This window comes from Cyprinodon tularosa, unplaced genomic scaffold (genome assembly GCF_016077235.1).
Source record: "Cyprinodon tularosa strain WSP-4 unplaced genomic scaffold, ASM1607723v1 ctg375, whole genome shotgun sequence".
In the NCBI taxonomy this organism is placed as follows: Eukaryota; Metazoa; Chordata; class Actinopteri; order Cyprinodontiformes; family Cyprinodontidae; genus Cyprinodon; species Cyprinodon tularosa.
This window is the reverse complement of record NW_024039091.1, coordinates 253,067-273,628: the sequence shown is the minus strand read 5'-3', so window position 1 is coordinate 273,628 and position 20,562 is coordinate 253,067. Positions and strand designations below refer to the sequence as shown.

Genomic DNA, 20,562 nt, shown 5'->3' with positions numbered 1-20,562 from the left:
AGGATCCCACCCTAGTTTGTCTTTAACAGCGGCCATAATTCAGGCAGGCGGAGGGCGAGGAATGCCTCACAGCAACATGAAATACTACAACTGAGTGCGGGGTCAGGGAAGCTACTGAGATTAGAAATCAAATAAGTCTCTTTCTTCTTCTTCACAGGGCTAAAGATTCCCCACAGCGTCACTTTTCTGGGTCACTGACTTGTTTCAGCGTTTCACAAAAGGAGTCTGCGACCTGTGACCGCTCTGAGGCGAGAGGTCGAGCTGAAGGAGGGAGGGGGAGTCGCTGGGAGTATTTTAAGGGGGGATCTGGCCGTCCTCCGTTCTGTCAGCACCAGGGAACCCAGTCAGACCGCAAATTGGCCCTCAGCAGAAACCAGAGGAACCAGCAGCGCTTTCAAACGACTCCACCAGACCTTCTGCTCCTGCTTCCTGGAAATATGTCTGTTCACGCTAAAATTGAAGGATGAAATCGTATCTTGATCTTATCAAAAAATACCTTTCTTCCACTCATGTTAGGTTCATCTCCTCAAAATTGTATTTTTTCGTCTCTCTGATGTCTCTTCACTCAGACGATTTTGGAAAATATGTGCCTTTCCATCTGGTTTTATAATGAGAACAGATTTCTGGACAAACATGTCCCATAGGGAGCTTAAAGAAGGCCTCCTGTGGGGAAACACACTCTGCAGGATTGGCAGAGGAACACAAGGAGATACTAAAACAAGCTCTTAGCCTTAAAAGTCCTGATCCATTACATCAGTTTGGAGTAAATCTGTCCGATAGGAGGCTGTTTGGGCCTGCAGCTGCTGCTCTGACTGGCTGATAGACGGATCGGTTCGGAATAATCTCACCTGGAACACGGTTAGCTCTTCCAGAATGACCTCCTCTGTTTCCCAGTTGTCTTTGATGACAGACACAGCCTTCACCACCTTCCCATCATCTGGAAGATATCACATCAAGAAGAAAAGGGAAGGTTCAATGCACGTTTACATAAGGAGGTCGCTGCTATTAAATATTGCAGAAATGCTTCGACTTTGGAAAGAAAGTTCTTTTGTTTTGTTTATTCTCTTCCAGACATGTGTAATGATTCCAACTCTCATGCAGTGCAACTAAGAAATCTTACTGGTGCTGATGCTGACTGGTTTACTGTATCATGCCCCGAATATCTTATTTGAGCTTTCTTTTATGTTCATGATGAATGGATGGATGGAAGGATGGATGGATGGATGGAGGGATGGATGGATGGATGGATGGATGGAGGGATGGATGGATGGATGGATGATGGATGGATAATGGATGGATGGATGGATGGATGGATGGATGGATGGAGGGATGGATGGATGATGGATGGATAATGGATGGATGGATGGATGGATGGATGGATGATGGATGGATAATGGATGGATGGATGGATGGAGGGATGGATGGATGGATGGATGGATAATGGATGGATGGATGGATGGATGGATGGAGGGATGGATGGATGGATGGATGATAGATGGATAATGGATGGATGGATGGATGGATGGAGGGATGGATGGATGGATGGATAATGGATGGATGGATGGATGGATGGATGGAGGGATGGATGGATGATGGATGGATAATGGATGGATGGATGGATGGATGGAGGGATGGATGGATGGATGGAGGGATGGATGGATGGAGGGATGGATGGATGGATGGATGGATGGAGGGATGGATGGATGGATGATGGATGGATGGATGGAGGGATGGATGGATGGATGGATGGATGATGGATGGATGGATGATGGATGGATGGATGGATGGATGGATGGATAATGGATGGATGATGGATGGATGGATGGATGATGGATGGATGGATGGATGGAGGGATGGATGATGGATGGATGGATGGATGGATGATGGATGGATGATGGATGGATGGATGGATGATGGATGGATGATGGATGGATGATGGATGGATGGATGGATGGATGATGGATGGATGGATGATGGATGGATGGATGGAGGGATGGATTATGGATGGATGATGGATGGATGGATGGATGGAGGGATGGATGGATGGATGGAGGGATGGATGGATGGATGGATGGAGGGATGGATGGATGGATGGAGGGATGGATGGAGGGATGGATGGAGGGATGGATGGATGGATGATGGATGGATAATGGATGGATGGATGGATGGATGGATGATGGATGGATAATGGATGGATGGATGGAGGGATGGATGGATGATGGATGGAGGGATGGAGGGATGGATGTATGGATGGATGGATGGAGGGATGGATGGATGGATGATGGATGGATAATGGATGGATGGATGGATGGATGGATGGATGATGGATGGATGGATGGATGATGGATGGATGGATGGATGGAGGGATGGATGGATGGAGGGATGGATGGATGGATGGAGGGATGGATGGATGATGGATGGATAATGGATGGATGATGGATGGATGGATGGATGATGGATGGATGGATGATGGATGGATGGATGGATGGATGGAGGGATGGATGGAGGGATGGATGGATGGATGGATGGATGATGGATGGATAATGGATGGATGATGGATGGATGGATGGATGATGGATGGAGGGATGGATGGATGGATGGATGGATGGATAATGGATGGATGATGGATGGATGGATGGATGATGGATGGAGGGATGGATGGATGGATGATGGATATTAGCAGTAACTTTAGCTAAGTACTCTGAATCCTAAAGGGAGCATCAGGGCTGAAATATTTTGCAGCAGGAACATCTATGAAGAACGCCACCATCATCAATCTATCTTCTATTTGCTGCATAACCACCTGCGTGATAAACTAGAGGACAGTTTAGCGCATTTTACCCAGAGTGGATCTTCATTAGAGGAGTTTTACTCTCTACGTGTTTCAGCAATATCACAGCAGGACATTAGGAAATACTTTTCCCCCTGTCAGATTCTTTGGTTCCTCCCACAGTCCAAATATACGCATGCTGGGAGAACTGGTGAGTCTACACTGGAGCCTTAGCTATGTTTGTCCTGCACTGGGGAGCAGTTGACCTCTTCCCTCACCCTGCCTCGACTGGAAGGAGCTCTGTGCTGTGGTGAACACAGCAGCTCACCTTCTGGGAGCTTTAAAGGAAGATGCACATGGCATCCACCCCAGTTCCTTTTATAGACTGGAGAGGATGGAAAAGGCTTTATATAGGCTTTTTCTTTACTCTCACCTGAAGACACTTAACTAAGCCCCTAAAGGCAGAATACTGAGCAACCCTCTGATTATTTTTGTTTTTTAAAACATAAGCCACTGATCACAGGCAGGGTGACTGTTGGATTAATTGTACAAGTTATTCTACTTTAATCATATTATACTTATACATTCATATTTATACATTTGCATATTCCTGTATACTTGTATTACACAAAGTGTTGAAATGTTTCACTTGCTGTCTTTCTAATGCTTGTTATTAGTGTGTGCAGATGGAGTGCTGGCTGCTCAAGGTCAGCAAGGAGAAAACACGGGGAAATGCACTCACTAACACCGGAGAAAGGAGTGAAAGCTCTTATCTCATGATACTGTATGATGTTATGCAGACTTCTGGTACCGACTGGGTTTCACCCCCTCCCTTCTGGTTCCGACTGGCTTCACCCTTCCCCCTCCCCTTAGCAGTCGGAACCACATTGTAGCCAGGGCGTTTCCTTAATAAAAAGCTTGGTAGAGCGGAGACTTTTTCAGAGTGGTTTGGAGAATTGTAACTGAACAGTCTCTGATCACTCTCCTTGCAAGTAAATTATACTAAAATTCTCTGTGTCTTCCTTTGTACAGGTTACTGCATAAAATGTTTGGTGTTTAAACCTAACATTAATTGGTCCTTCGAGCCGGATTGCAAGATACCCGACGACCCCCAGCAGGTAAGTGAGACCCAGATAAGCCTGCGGCCGCAGCAAAGAGACCCTTTACGGGACTGGTCTCTCCCTTACAAGCTGGGGTCCGACGGTTGAAGCATTTCGAGGACGCAGAGAATTGTGAGTAGTTTTTCTTTTAATAAGGAGTGAGTGAATTATTGGAAGAAAAATATATAAAAATATAAAAATTTATAAAAATATATTATAAAAAAAAAAGATAGAAGTGAAGGACAGCGAAGTCCTCTCAGCGTGGGGTCACGAGATTCCCCTGTGCAAACAGTTTAAACCTCGTGAAGGACGGCGGTGTCCTCTATCTTAAATAGTTAAATTCCGCATGGGGTAACGAGGTCCCCCTTTTGTACTAAAACCCTGACAATTCTAGACTGTATCAGGTAAAACAGAAATTTTAAAACAGTTAAAGTCCGCGGGAGGGCAGGCTGCCCTAGTTTGTAAGGGCAGGTTCCCCGAGTTGTAAACTAGTTAAATTCTGCGTAGGATGGCGGCGTCCTCTGTGTTTAAAATAAAGTAAAAGTTAACTGCGCAGTGTGTGTGTGAGTGTGTGTGTGAAAGGAAATATAGATATCACTAGATATCTGTATTTCATACCAAAAAGACAAGGGTTAAATGGTGAGCTTTTGTGGATGTTTGTAGACAAGAAAACTCCACCTGTAAAGGTTGAAGTGAGTTTTACCACAAAAAGTAGTTGATCACCATCTTGTCTGAAGCCCCAGTGTTTAGAACACGACAGGTGTTGAAAACCCACTGGGCCCAAATTTAGTTCAAAATGGGAAAAGGGCAAAGTAAAGAAAAACAGAAGTTATTAGAGAAACTCCAGTGCAAAGATTGGAAAGCAGTCGAAAATGATGACCCATCAGCGTTAGAGCCGTTGTGTCACTGAATAAAAACTACGGTTTTAATGGCAAATTGAGCACCACAAACATAAAAGATTTGCAACAAAAAATAAAAACAAAGAGCAAAAATAAAGACACTTTGATGGCAAAAGAAGGTTACATGCAAACCATGGTCTGGATGAAATTGGCAGGTCAGAGAGAAGAGGGAGAGCGCAGAGTTAAGAGAGAGAGGGGGAGAGACAAAGAAAAGAGAAAGAAGAGGAAGAAAGGGAAAGTGAAGAAAGAAAAAAGAAAAAGGAAAGATCAGTTATGTTTCATAGAAAGGAGGATGATGAGTATGCAGGGCCCTATTCTAGCCTGATACATCAAATACATAATCTCCCACCAATGGGAGGTGCTGCCGCTGCAGCCGATCCCTCAGCTCTCTCACCCACGGGGGATCCTCCACGATATACTCCCCCACAACATGTAGAAGCACCATTGAAAATAGCCCCTCCTCAAGTAGCTTCTCCACAAGCTGATACCTCCCAGGGATATATTACTAGGTCCAAAGGTTCTGTAGGGGATTGGTCAAAAACTTTAGCGACAACATTTAATGACATTCTGTCTCCACGGACACCCCGAGTGATGCCTGTGAACCTGGAAGGTGAAGGAGCAGTCCTCACGCTTCCTTTAATAGAATTACCAAACCCCTTAGCAGGCCAGGTTGAGGGGAATGCCCAACAACCAGCCACAGTAATGGTATACAGAACCTGGACACAGGAAGATGTTAGAAAAGCAGTAGAAGGAATTCCCTCTCCAAAGAAGGATGTGGAAGAATGTGTAATTCAAGAATGGGTAAATCGTCACCACATAGAGATGAGTGGTGCAACACTCCAAAAGTATATAAATCACGCCCTGCATGCAGAGAAAGTCATAAAAAGTAAAAAGAATAAAAATAAAGAATCCACTGTGTTTTATCAGGAGGAAGAGGACACTGTGTTTTATCAGCAGTCCAGAGGTAGGGGCCGAGGCCGTGTAAGGGGAAGAGGTTTTGGATCACGCTCAACTGATAATTCCAGAGCGTGTTGGTCATGTGGAAAAAAAGGCCACATAGCTAGACACTGTCAAAGTAAACCACAAAAGCAGGAAGCTCAGCATGACTAGATGAGCAACCATTTTCTATTAGAGAGATAGAGGGTGAAAATATGGATGTCTTAAACCTAGAAGATTTTTTTAAGAAATGTTATAGACCAGAAAAAGTTCTGATGGTCCAGGGCACTCCTGTTAAATTTTGTGTGATACAGGAGCCTGCAGAACCACAATAAAAGAACCCATACCCTTGCACATACCCATCGTAAAGATGATTTACCTGTAGGTCCATATTCAGCATTATTACAGCAAGCACAAGCAGCTTTACAGCAAGACCCAAATGAACTTGGTGCTGCTGCTGCTTCTGCTTCAGCCCCAGTCTTGCCAGCTCCTAAAGTTGAGAATCTACCGGCTTATTCTCCTATGCCCAGCACCTCCACAAGGGTTACCCGTTCTGGGGGACCTGTGGGGGCTTGGTCAAAAGATATGGGGGGAGGCTTAATCTCCCCACTGCCAGCCCCTGAACCCAAACCTGAAATTGAGTGTTTCCTTTAATTGAGCTGCCAAATCCTTTGGCGGGTCAGGGGCCAGCTGAAAATCCATTTTTTCCTGTCATGATGGTCTATAGGCAGGGGCGGATTCAGGAAATTTGGGGCCCTGGGCATGGATGGGCAGGGGGGGGCCCCCCCCTCACACACTGAAAAAAAAATAGAGGTTGACAGAACTTAAATTTTCTAGGCAACGTGATGCATTTGGTTTTTTGAGTTTTCCTTACTTAAATTCACTGTGGTTGAGTTTACAAAGATTTTTGAGTTCTGCCAACTTAGGTTTTTGGAGTGTTACATAGAAATTTTGAGTTCTACCAACTTAGGTTTTTGAGTTTCACCTTTAAGTTCTGAGTTCTATCAACTTTGTTTTATGAGTTTGACATATAGATTTTGAGTTCTACAAACTCAGATTTTGTAGTGTTATCTGCAAGTTGAGTTCTATCAACTCAGTTTTTTTAGTCCTACCAATCGTCTTCACTACCAATCATTCAACACACAAAAAATTATGTTAATACAACATTTTTATTGCTTCAAGTCAAACGTTGTATCAATAGATACAGTATAAAACCATGTTCAACAACATAATCTTAACTGCACAGATCAAAGTAACCTGACACTGGACCAGAATGTTCTAGATTTGTAAGAGGGAGTGATGATGAGGGAAAAAACAGTAAGACACCGATTTAGTAAGAAGAAAACACACAGGTAATTTTTTGTGAAGTAAGTGTATTAACATATATGAAAAAATAACAGTTTTACAAATTTGGACGGCCTTCAGTTTGTTTTTTCAATTGTAGTCTCTTTAAATTGGGTGCACCCTTTAAAAAAATAAAATGAAATAAAATGTCTTGTTTCCCAACGGAAAAAGAAAAAGGTTTTCCCTTTTTATCTCTGAGTTTTTCTTTTTAGTCCTACCACTCCGACAGGACGATAAATGCAAGAAAAGAAAGTCCTCTTTAGTCCAAATCCTTCTCTTCAGTCCAAATCCAGATGTTCACACAGTTGGCTCGCCATCTCCATTTAAGGAGAGAATCCAGAATCCAGGGTATCCAAAAAACCCAGCCTGCATAGCACAACAGGGCTTAGTTAAATCCATTCACTTCTTGTTCTTAACTGTACAGTTTATATCTCTCCAAGTATGATAAATTTCAGTGTGTAATGTAACTTTTCTAACTCATTACGAATTAACTGCTGCATTACAGGGTTAACATATAAAATGTTAATGTCACTGTTTTTCTTGTAAAGCAAATAAAATCATGAAAGCAAAAAATCCACATGTAAATAATTATAAAACCACTTACAGCTAAACAGTAAATACCCACATCGGATTAAGAAAGTAAAATAATGTAGTCTTGTAATATTCTGTGCCTGAGTGCAACAACACTGCACTACATAAAACAATTTAAAATTTCATAAGTTATTACACTCAACTTAATGTCTCTTTTCATTTGTACAATGAAAATAACAGGCACTCTTTTCTCTGGAAAAACACTAAACCGCCCGGCGGCATAAAACAGAAACGCGAAACCCCCCGCGATTATAAACCCGAAACGCGCGGGGTTTTTTCCTTTTTCATCAGAAGTGAAAAACTTTGTAAAATCATGCTTCAACTGGGGTGGAATAAACAACAAGGGAATCCCTAACTACGGGGCAAACCGCTAAGGGTTTGTATTTTGCAGGATTTCCCACCGGGAAAAAAAAAGATTCAAAAACGGTAAGGCCCCGGGGGCCGTTCCCCCGTGGTTTTCCCCAAAATGCATAAAACCCACAATGTCCCCCAATTTTCAAACGGGGGAGGGAAAAAGGCTGTCCCCTTAAAAAAGGGAAAGGAAACCCCCCGAAAGGAAAATGAGGGGGCGTTTCCATAAACATAAGCAGTGCGCAGCCCCTGAGTTTACGTTGAGGGAACTAAAAAAAATCTTGTATAGGGATTTTAAAACTCCTTGTTAAAAACCAACTTTTGAAATTTTGGGTTGGGAAAAGGGGTATTTATTTTTAATGTCAAATTTATATTCTGAGTCGGTTTACAATACAATTGTGTTTTTAAACAACAATTGCCTTTTTATTTTTTTTAACAGGGCATAAAAACCCAAAAAAACAGCCCCATTCTCCAGATAGAAAAATGTTAATAGAATAGACTTTTTCATTATTTGTTCTGGGTTTTGCCCCCTTGGTTCTTTTTCCCTTTTTTCCCTCTCTATTTATCACCCTTTCTGTGGAATTTTACCCAAAGTTTTTTAAATCAAAAACATAATTAATATCCCAACAAAAAAGGGGATTGTTTTTAATATACATGTGAAAGCCCCCCAAACATTTTCCCCCTTGGTTTTTTACATTTGGTGATCCCAACAACTGTTAAACAAAAAATTTCCCAGGTGGGGCCAAGCCCGGGAGACTGTCATGGGCCCGTTTAGCTCAAGGTCTTTTAAAAGGGTTTGGGGCAGGAGACCCGTTGTGTGGTTGAGGCCCCTGAAGGACTCTCCGGCCCGGCGGGTCGTATGATTTACCTGAATGCCCAGTTAACCTTGGGCAGGGATGCTCTATGCTTTGTTAGACAGGGTGGGGCCCATCCCATCCCTGGTGGGGACCCTATTGGTCTGGTTTTTTTTTTGGTACTTTTGCTTTTATGCATGTTTTTTTTTTTTTTATGCTTGAATGAGCATCAGTACTAAATAAGGAATTCATTTTTTAAAAAGAGAAAAGGGCATTTTGCTACTTTAAATTAAAAATTTTTAAGCACTAAATAACAAATTGCTGTTTTTATCAATGTTGGGTTTCCCCGGGCTCTGATAAAATTGGAATTAGGACTGTTTTCCACTTTGTAAAAAAAATTTTTTTTGGAAAAAACTAAAGACAGAGGGTAAATACGTACTTTTTTTCAAATATATAGAATCGTGCAGAATTAAACCCCACCCCTTAAATTTTTTTCCCAACAAACCCTTCTCTCTGAAACAACAAAAAAATACATTTTTTAAAAATAATAACTTCACTAAAAAAAGTTGAACATCCTGGGTTTTAAATTTACTCTGTTTTTCCCCAACTAATGTATTTTATCGGGGCCCGGGAAAAAAGAATCATTTTTAAAATTGATTTTTTTGCATTTTCGAAACAAAATTTAGGGGTTTCATCATTAAAGGGGAGTATAGAACCCCTGAAAAAAAAATTGCATGTAAAATCTGGCTTTCCCCCCGAAGAGAAACCCCTTGGATTAGTAATCATCCCAAAACTGTAAAATAAAATTTATAAACATTTTGCAAAAAACGATTATTTAAAAGTTTTTTTCTGTCAATACTTTCCCTCCGGAGCTCTTCAGAGGGGAAAAGTTTTTGGGTTTTTCCTGGTTTAATGCCAATTGTAAACTTCTTTTTAAAATTTTGGGTAAAACCAAAATTTAAACGAAAAAAAATTAACGATAGACTGTTTGTTTTTCGAAATAATTGTTAATTGCTGTCCCAATTTTAAACGTAACATTGCAAATTAAAAAATAAATTTTTTATTAAAAACTGTGAAAGTGGGGATGACATTCAAAGAAACCAAAAAAGTTTTAAACAGCCAAAATATCTTAAAAAACCCTGATGGGACCTATTTTGTTACCAGAAAAAATAAAAACCCAAACCCTTTCCAAAATTTTTAAAAAAATTTTTTGAATGGGGGCGCTATATTGAGTCTGATTTTTCTCATGTCTCAACCGGGGGGTTGTAGGATTGATTTGGAAACATTGGGTGCATAATTAAAACCCGCCAAAGGATTTATATTTCCCATGCAAAAAATCTTTTGTAAAGCATGTTAATATGTGCTAAATTTTTAAAATAAAAAGGTTTCTTTCCCCCAAAATTTATTCCCTTTTAAATTTTGTTTGGGTTATAATAGATTTTTTTTTTCTAAATGGATTGGGAAGAAAGGATGTTAGATCAGTGAGTAATAATAAAATCACTTTTCTTAATTATTCTTGGAACTTATCGTAGCTTAGCACTCATTTAATTTAATGTGGTACCTGTTATAGAAACACAATTTTGGGTTCCCCTTTACCGAATTCCCAAAGGGAAATCCATCGTTTCAAAAGGGGGTTGTATTTTTTGTATCAAACCCTTCAAACTGGGGAAGGATTCAACAACCCCTGCCCAGAGGTCATAGGAAGTAGGGCCCCTTGTTTAAAAAGATTACCCATAAACCTTTTTTAAAAATTGAACCCGAAAAAACTTTTGGGTTATTTAATTGTTTTGGGGGTTTTAAACTCTCACTCCCGGGCAAGGATTTTGTTGCCCCCCATGAACCCGCTATTTGTAAAAGGGATTTTATCTCTCTATAATTTAAAGAGTAATCAAATTTGGTGACTATTTTTTTTTCAAAATTCTCGCAAGATTTAAAAATTTACCCGGGGAAAATTTACGGGTTTTGATTTTCTCCTATTTCCTCGGAGTTCAAAAACCCCATAATGGTTGGGGGGGAAATTTTTTAAACCCCGGACAAATGGAAAAAAAGGGGTTAAGGGATGGACATTTAGCTAAGAAAAAGGATGAGAGAATATCAGGGTTTTGCTGTTTAAAACCCTGCCCCCAAAGTTTTTACTCGGGCAATAAAACCCCCAGCAGAAAAACCCCCCGGGGAAAGGGGAAATGGTTCTTCCCCATTTCTATGTGCACGGGCCCCAGTGGAACCGATCCATGTTGGCCTTTGTATTTGGTTTCCCCAAAAAATTAACCAAAAAAGAGAAGAGATACAAGGGGTTCTACTTTTTGCCCAAGGGTGAAAATAAAAAATTTTCAAATATTAATGGTCTCTTAAAACGATGAAATTTTTTAAAATATCATGGAAACTTGGGCAAAAAAAACAACTGGTTTTAATGGCAGAACAAGCACTAAAACAGTGTTAATGATTTTTTGTGGTATGGGAGCTTTGCCCCCTTTATGTGTGGGTTCCTGCTACCAAAAACTCCCCAAAAAGTCTTTAAAACCCTAATGAATTTAAAAGGTCCCCAACTGATTGCAAACCCATTGGGATAAGAAACTATCCCCCGACCACAGGGGAGAAGGGAAAAAACCAATCTTTTTGAAAAAAATAGTGTGGCAAATTTCAACTGTGAAAAAAGGGCGGAGCGAGCCCGAAACTACAAAACTAAATGGGAAAACAATGTGAATATTTCCCGGTATCCCCCTTTTTTAAACCTCAATTTCCCCAGCGACTTGGGGGTGGTGTGGAGATGAAAAATTGTTTGACCCAAAATTCCATGTACCACCATTTGGGTTAAGTGCTGGGCCGTCACTTTTATTTTACCCGTTTTGTTACCTCACTCACAACGGATGAAATTAAATTTACAACTGCCCAAAAAGAAATTTTCCCCCACCCCAGGGCATATAAAGGAGGAGGGCATCTGAAAATGCATGGGTGGAGAAAGACCTCAATTATATTGAAAGCATTGGGGTACCCGAGGTGTTTCCCGATGGGGTATAAACTACCCAAAAAAAATTTTTTGCAGGAAATTTTTTTTCTTTTTTTATGCGGTGGGTACTTTTAAATAAAAAATTTTGAAAAGAATCAACAACCATTATAACGTCCAAGGGGGAAAAAAAAAAAAGAGGCTTCTTTCCCCCAGTACCATGAACAATTTTTAACTACCCCTCTGATGGCCCTTTTCCCCAAAAAATATTTCGGGTTTAATGTTTTTTACTGAAAAAGGTGGGGTTTTGCCTTTTTTTGGGATCAGTGTTGCATTTTTCCCCAAACAACACCGCCCGCGATGGCAAACCTCACAAAAGGGCCCCGAAGGCCTTGGGTTTTAAAAAGCAAAAAGAAAGAAACCCTTTTTGGAGTTGACACAAAAAAAATGGGGGTGGTTAGGGGACCAAAATTTTTTTTAAAAACAAACCTTTTTGGGGTTTCTAATTTTTAATTTTCAAAAGTGTATTTCCGCCAAACTTGCCTTTTGGGGATTGTTGTTGGGTTTTCCCTTTTTTAAGCGCCCGCCCAAATAGACTGATTACCCCCGGCAATAAAACCCTGGAAAACAGAAATGTATGCCCCCGCCCCCCTGGGAAAAAAAACCCCCTAATGATGAAACAGGGGCGAAGAGAGATCTCTTTGCTTTTCCTGACCCTTTTATCCAAAATTTCCCAAAGACCCTTAACAGGGAACCCACCAGTTTAAAGTACCCCTGGGGTGTCCCTTTAAGCTAAAAAATGATTTCATAGTTGAAAAATCTGAAAGGAAGGGAAAATATAAATGATAAAAATTTAAAGCTTAAAGTGAAAACGGGGGGAAATGTTGGATTAATTGTACAAATTATTTACTTTAAAAACATAAATTTCTTATACATTTTTTTTTTTTTACATTTGCATATTCCTGTTTTAAAATTTTATTACACAAAGTGTTGAAAGGGTTTTCCCCTTTCTGTCTTTCTAAGCTTGTTATTAGTGGGGTTTCATATTGGGGTGCTTGGTGTCAAGGGCAGCAAAGGGGAAAAAAGGGGAAATAAACACCCCACTAAAAAGGGGAAAAAGGGGTGAAAGCTCTTATCTCAAAGTAAATGTATGATGTTATGCAGGGCTTTTTGGTACCGACTGGGTTTTAACCCCCCCCTTCCCGGTTCCGAATGGTTTTACCCTTCCCCCCCCCCTTAGCAAATTCGGAACCCCAAATTTTAGCCAGGGGGGTTTCCTTAAAAAAAAGGGTTGGTAGAGGCCCGGGGACCCTTTTTTAAAAGTGGTTTGGAAGAATTGTAACTGAACAGTCTCTGATCACTCTCCTTGCAAGTAAATTATACTAAAATTCTCTGTGTCTTCCTTTGTACAGGTTACTGCATAAAATGTTTGGTGTTTAAACCTAACAGTGACATATGAAATTAATTCAATTTATTTCTGCATCATGCCCCGAGTTCACTTTCCAGTTCACCAGATCATCCAGTCAGATTGATTTAAAGGTTTCTATCAAAGGAAAAACCAGCTGATTGCCAGCTGATTGCATCGACTCATTGACTCTTCAGCAATCCCTCACACTAAGCATGCTTGTAGCGACAGTGGAGAGGAAAAACTCCCTTTGAACAGGAAGAAACCTCCAGCAGAACCAGGCTCAGTGTGATCGGCCATCTGCTGAGGCCGACTGGGGTTCAAGGAGACAGAAGCAGAGATACAAAAAGCAGCATAGATACAGAAGGCATGTACATGAAGATGAACGAGGTGATAAAGCTGTAAAAACTACCTCACATACGGAAAGACAAACTCAGAAAGCTCTCAGCACGTGAAAAGATTTACATGAAGACAACATGAAGCACAAATCGAATGTAAGACAAAAAAAATAAGAAAAACACCTAAACCCAAACGCATCAAATGTGTGTGCTGATAGACTATTTGGACTGATTCTGGATCTTTCTGTGAAACAAGCTCAAATCTGTGTTACTACATCTAGACTAGTGTGGACCATTTCTAGCCTGACACGTTACTGATTGTTAATGACGCCTATTTTCAAATTAAAATAAGATGTATTCAGAAGATGAAGAACATCCTGGGAATGTTATGTCTCTCCCTCTGTGGAATTATGGCGTTCTGTTAGGAAATGGCCTCCTAACCTTCCCCTGATTGATGCACAGCAGCAGCTGATTCTGTGGGTCAGGAAGCTGCAGCCGCCGTGACAACGTGATGAGAACAAACTTTTTGACCCGACTTTTACAGTCTTTGTCTTATATGTGACACTTTGGTTGCTGCAGGTTTAATGTTTAACAACAAGCAAGTTATGAGTGTTTCAAAGAACATTTACTGAACTTGATGTTTAGATTTCCACAGCATAGAGAGGAAGATCTCTAGTTTCAGATGAGTTAAAAGTCTCGTACCACAGTGGGAAGAGATTCATCATATAAAGCTGGTGGTTAATGAACATTTTTTGGGCTGGAAAAACTTGAGTCAGTGAAGATAGAAGAAAATTCTTCCTGTTCTGCAGTGTGAAAACTGAGCTCCTGAAGCAGAGAGAAGGTTTTATCCAGGCTGCTAAATGTGCTGCTTGGGGTGGGGGTGAGAGGTCGGAGAGAGGAAACCACTTACAGGAGATATATGGAGCAGTTGGAGCAACTCTGGCCCCCCGATCTGTCACCAGCCCTTATATGACCCCTCATTCATCAGGAACCCGGTCAGGGTCCAAACACACAGAATATAATCATCTTAAAGGACATTTTTTTTACAAACTGACAGCAGCTACTGCAGCTGAAGGCACATAAAGACACAATTTATAGGAAACTGAAGCAGAATGAACCTTACCAGCAATAAAAAACTGAATATGAACCATTCATTTTAATTATTGCTCCCTATAGCAGCAAATCTTCTGAAAACCACCTCCACTAACTCACTGACTTTCATCACCTCCTCATCCTCCCCCTCACCTGTCCCCAGGTGTAAGACATCATACGGTCCATCCTGAGCCTCCACTCGGTCCACAACAACCTTCTTCAGCAGGTACGGGGAGTTGACCCGGGTCAGGACGGGTCGGCCGCCCAGGGGCAGGACGGGCTCCCACATCAGCTGGTGCTGCCGTATGAAGCTCACCACCTCATCTGGGAAGTCCTTGGTGGACTTGTGCCGAGCGTCGTACGTCTCGCTTGGACACTTAGAGGAAAAGAGAGGAGAACAAGGGAAAAAGAACATAGTGGAGGATGTTAGGAGGCAGAAAGGTCCTAACGTCAGGGACATGGGTAAAATTAAAGATTAAAATAAAATCTGGAACATTGGAAAATAATTAGCTAAGTCAAATAAAACGAGTTGAAAACTGAATATTTAGCCAGAAATCAGATGAACTTATCAGAGTGAAACATATAAACCCTAAAAAAAATCTCCTATAATATAAACAAAAAGATGATTAAAGCTTAAAATCAGAGGTTTTTAAGCTTCTGAATCATTTTATTTTAACATATCTAAAGACATTAAAAATAACGTGTGAAGACTATCAGTCATCCAGTTAAAAAACAAACCGCTGGACTTGTTTTCCAAGTCTGAAGATGTTTCGCTTCCCATCCAGAAATATTTCTCTCTGGATTAGCATTGTGTTCCAGGCTTATAGAGTGACCCAAACAAAAGCCTTGTTGTGGCTTAGAAAACATGCAAATAGAACCAAAGAACAGATCCACCCCTTAATATAGGGGGGATCGTTGAGGTCTTTGTTGGCCTGCAAAACCCGATACTGGGCTATATTTCTCAAAAGGGAGTCGTTAGGGTCATTGTTGGCTAATAAGATAGGTAGTCTTGGTCCGGTGCATGGCGATGAGGATTATGATAGCAGGAAGGAATCAACTCTATCGCTGCATTGTAGGTGTTTGAAAGCTGGAATCTGAGTCCCCCCCTCTGTTTAAGGTTGATGTTTCTTTCTTAATATATATGGCTTCTTTCACACCCCTTTCAAACCACCTGTCCTCTTTGTCCAAAATGTGAACATTCTGGTCCTCTAATGAGTGTCCCTTGTCCTTGTCCCTCGAGAGTCTTGTCCAGAGGAGGGCGCTCTTCATGTGTCTGTGGAGAGGTTATTTGGTTTCTCCAATATAAAGATCAGAGGATTCCTCATTGCATTGAAATGCAGACAACACTCTGCTCAGATTTGGTCTGGGAGTTTTGTCTTTAGGATGCACTAGTCTCTGTTTAAGGGTCTTGCTTGGTTTGAAATGTTCTGGGATTCTGTGTTTGGAGAAAATCCTCTTGAGTTTTTCAGAGACTCCAGCAACATATGAGATAGTGATGTTTTTTGTGTTTTTGCATTTAATATTCTCCCCGTTATTTGTCTGTTGGACATGCAGCGGTAAAAAGAAGAATAAAAAAGAAAGGCAATAATAAGGCTTTTATTTGTGCCACTCTATAAGCCTGGAACTCAAAAGCCAATTCTGACATTTTGGATTGAGAAAGCTTCCTGGATGGGAATGCAAAACATCTTTAAACTTGGAAAACAAAATTGCATTATTATTTTCTTTTTATTTCTTTAATAAAAAAAATATCCTTACAATAGATTTAATTTCTATAAACCAAAATATTTAACTGTCCTGCTTTTGAAATAATTAAACTGCTTTTTCTACTTTAAGGTCAAAACAACTAAATCTGTGTGTAAAAATAACAAATACTAACTTATTTATGAATAAATTAGGTTTATCTGAGGTTTTAATGATGTGAAATGAACAGCGGGACCTCATAGATAAAAACTGCTCCAATAATGAGCAGCTGTGGTTCCAGATGTGCTTATCTCTAACTGGTCCCTACTTACACCAACTCTCCAACTCAGCCTGATTAAAACAGATCTGAAAACTTAGAGTCAGTTACTTCAAACCTTACAGGCTGTAACTTAATTTGTATTTAAAGTCACATAGCCTGTTTGCATTCAGAGGAAAATCAAAACATTAATTGATACAATTGTTAACTTTTTCTCATCATAATAACGACTGCTATCCAGGTGTCTTGAGTTTTATTATTCTTTAAGTTAATCTTTACCATTCAAAGCCTTGCCACATAAGGTTGTACTTTTTAATTTAGTTTCTCAGTTTATTCTTGTATTTTTTATTTATTTTTTGCTGTTAAAATTATTCATTTTCTCTTTTTCCCCATTTGTCATTTTGTTCTTTGTGTCCAAGTTCAGCTCCTTTGGTTTTGTTTAATCTCCCACCTTCGATTTCCCTGCTTTCTTTCTGCTACAGCTGCTCCTCATTTCCTCTGATGAGTCTCTTTAGTCACTTTATTGTTTTTCACCTCGTTTCAGTATTAATTAACATGCTGATGCATCACAGATGGATTCTTCTGTTACCCTGTTTGATTTCCCACCTGTGTTTCATCAACTCTCACTACTGTAATTCCCCTCCAGGTTTACCTGTTGCTTCATTATTAGAATAAACAACTCTTTATAAATGGGTCATTTACTACCACAAACATGACAGGAGGTCACTTTATAATGCTACAGTTAGATAACTAAATTTTACCCAAGTTGGTGTAAAAAATTAACCTGACTCCACCAGATGTATTTGCTCTGCATATCCATCTGGAAACCTTCTGTTGAAGTAATTTTGGGAAGGGGCGTAAATACTGGTTAGCTGATTGGCCTATATTGGTGATAGACGGGCCGAATAAACCAATCAGATCAACGAAGCATATGACGTACTAACAGAGCGACGACGAAAACACAACCACAAGCCAGGCTGCTCTTGCCGAAACCAGTCGGGAGAAGAGCAAAAACATCTTTTCCTCTGAGAAAAGCCTCCAGAGCAGTGTTTTGCTCTTCTTTCAGTGAAGAAATACTCTGTAATTCCAATAAAACTTGCTCGATAGCCATGCTAACGCTAGTTTCATCGGCTGAAGCCGCCATGTTCTTTAGACTGAACTGTCGCGCTTCTCGTTGCGTCACACCTCAACCCGCCTCAAAGCCAACGCTGATTGGACGTTCGTTTGGTGAACGGCTCCAAATTTTCTTTAACGGAGAGTCTCAAGACTGATCTGCGAGTGAAACCTTGAAAGCTCGCGAGATCAGGATGGTCTCACGAGGCTAATATGTTGCTGGAGTCTCTGAAAACTCAAGAGGATTTTCTCCAAACACAGAATCCCAGAACATTTCAAACCAAGCAAGACCCTTAAACAGAGAGATCAGGATGGTCTCACGAGGCTAGTAAAAAATGACTTTTGTAAAATCAGAAAATGTTATATAAAATATAGATTAAACTAATGCAAGTTGAACATAAGGAGCTTTAAATGAATAACTGAGGCCAAAAACCAAAATACAAAATACATGGGACCAAAAACCAGACAACTTCAACTGTAAAGCTTAAGCTCAGAGGGGATCGAGCGTTTTCTGTTGCAGCTCCAAAACTTTGGAATGGATTGCCGCTGCACATTAGACAGGCCACCTCTCTGTCTCACTTTAAAACTCTTCTTAAAACCCACCTCTTTTCTTTGGCTTTTGACACCATGTAGAGTGTTGATTTTATGTATACACATGCATATTTTTATCCTTTTGCTGGCAGTGCTTTTATTTTATTTTATTTTATTTACTTTTATTTATTTTAGTTATTTTATCTTTTTTGTGCAGCACTTTGGGAACCTTGTGTTTATTTAAATCGTGCTATATAAATAAAGTGGATTGGATTGGATTGGAACTTATTGGGGAAACTCAGCAAAACTCAAACCAGCACTGAGGAATTGCGAATGGAGAGTATATATGGGAGACTGAACAAAGACAGGACTAATGAGCTGATTAGGAGCAGGTGTGAACAGAGGATTCTAAAAAGGAGCTAGAGAAAAGGCAACCAACAGAGGGCAACCAATAAACACCTAAGAACTCAAATATATCCATAAAACACCACAAAATAGGAATAAAACCAATAGAAGTAGAAAACAAAGAAAAACATGGACAGAGATGGGAAGTAACGAAGTACAAATACTTCATATTTTTACTTTACTACTTATTTTTATGGTGACTTTTTACTTCTACTCCTTACATTTTTACACAAATATCTGTACTTTCTACTCCTTACATTTTAAAAAATTGGCTCATTACTTTATTTTGAATAATTTCAGTGGAGTTACCGTTATTATTTTTCACGTCATCAATACCAAATTCAGTCTAATTGGATGGGAATCTACGTTGCATTTGACGCACAACTACAAGATGAATCCACAGATTTGGCAGTATTCATTCACGGCAAATCATTGCAGCTTGGTGGGGATGGCGTTAGCATAGTAGCATGGACGACGAGATGATTGAAAATGAACACAATGGAGATCTAGTCCTATTGGCAGACATCCATTTAAAATGTAGGCAACGGCATGAAAAAAGTGGTTTCTACTTTTACTTTTATACTTTAAGTAAATTTACAAGCCTGTACTTTGTTACTTTTACTTGAGTGAAGAAGTTTAATCAGTACTTCCACTTTTACCAGAGTATTTTTTAACACAAGTATCTGTACTTTTACTCAAGTACGGAAAGTGAGTACTTTTGCCATCTCTGAACATGGATCAAAGTGAAACTGAAAACACAAAAGAAAACTTAACAGAACCAAGACTGTGGACAAATAAAAAATAAAGAAGAACAAAAAGAAATGGGAATAAATATCATACATATACAAATTTTCTTAAAATTTTCTTAAATAACTAACAGCTATAAGGTACATTCTTCTTGTGTCAAACCCCAGGCTGTTTCATGCAGAGCCTCATATTATCCCTCAGTGAGGAAAATGGAAACGTGAGAATGATGGATAGATGAAAAACTGGGAGCAGGAAAGATTAATTTGTTAAACAGATAAAGCAACTTGTAGCAACAAGATAAAAAGTGAGGTGAGGTAAAAGGAGCTGCAGGGAGAAATGTGGAAGCCATTATTGTCTCTGCGGTGAGCCGGTGGTCAGGAGGTTACCACCACAGAGTCTCAGTGACAGCTTCATCTGGCTTATAATCATCCCGCCTGATTCAAGGCTCTCATCGTTGCCACGGCTCACCTCTCCTGCAGTCGACCGCGTGATTGAACGGCACGCCACAGAGAGCTGAAATAATACCTGACGCGCACACCGACCTCTGCCCTCATGACAAGCTGAAACACCCCAGAGGAGCCGAGGTGTTGGACCTGCAGGGGCTGAACCGTCTTTATGGGTTTGGACTCTGATCCCACAGGAAATTCCTAATTTCTCACAAAAACACAAATGCCACACAGGTTCTAATATATTTGGGACAAATGATGGACTGCAAGGCTGGAAGTGATGGTTTAACTAAATAAAAGGTGAAACTCTACTCCTTAGAGCCCTGCCTCAATGAAGCATGCACACTCTGCGGTGCAGGTTTAGACATTAAAGATACATTTAATGATATTTGCATAAGAATAATAGAAGTAGTGGTAATATGCACTGGCTATCAGGTCCAAGAACGGAGACGCATCAGACGTCCTCTAGGGGCCCTAGCCAACCTTTGTTGAACTTCCTTAGAAAAACTTAGAAAAGGTTTTAGAGTTTAGTGAGAAATTCCGCTCCTTTTCTTGAAGTCGTGCAGGATATGCTAATATTTAATGCTAATGCTGACATTTAGCAGCAGTTAAGTTAAATTTCAATGTGGTACTTTTTTATTTTATGCAGAGTGACAATTGGTAACTTTACTTCTATTTATCAAATGTTCTTTAAAAACTGTTCTTATATGTGAGGTAAATATTGTTGACATTCAACAGCAGTATACCAATGGCCAGTCAGATCCTCCTCTCTTTGTGTTCCTGCCAGTAGTGGCAGTAG

General features: G+C 40.2%; 1 protein-coding gene across 2 annotated transcripts in view; it reads right to left on the bottom strand.

Moving 5' to 3' along the window:
- si:dkey-49n23.1 (semaphorin-3D) overlaps nucleotides 1-20,562 on the bottom strand; it is a 145,056-nt gene that overhangs the window by 6,347 nt on the left and 118,147 nt on the right. For both annotated transcript variants that reach the window (XM_038296696.1, XM_038296695.1), the window contains 2 exons: nucleotides 14,718-14,940; nucleotides 849-937 (listed from right to left, as the gene is read on the bottom strand). In XM_038296696.1, the coding sequence (XP_038152624.1) occupies nucleotides 849-937; nucleotides 14,718-14,940 (312 nt within the window). The remainder of the gene's footprint in view (nucleotides 1-848; nucleotides 938-14,717; nucleotides 14,941-20,562) is intronic.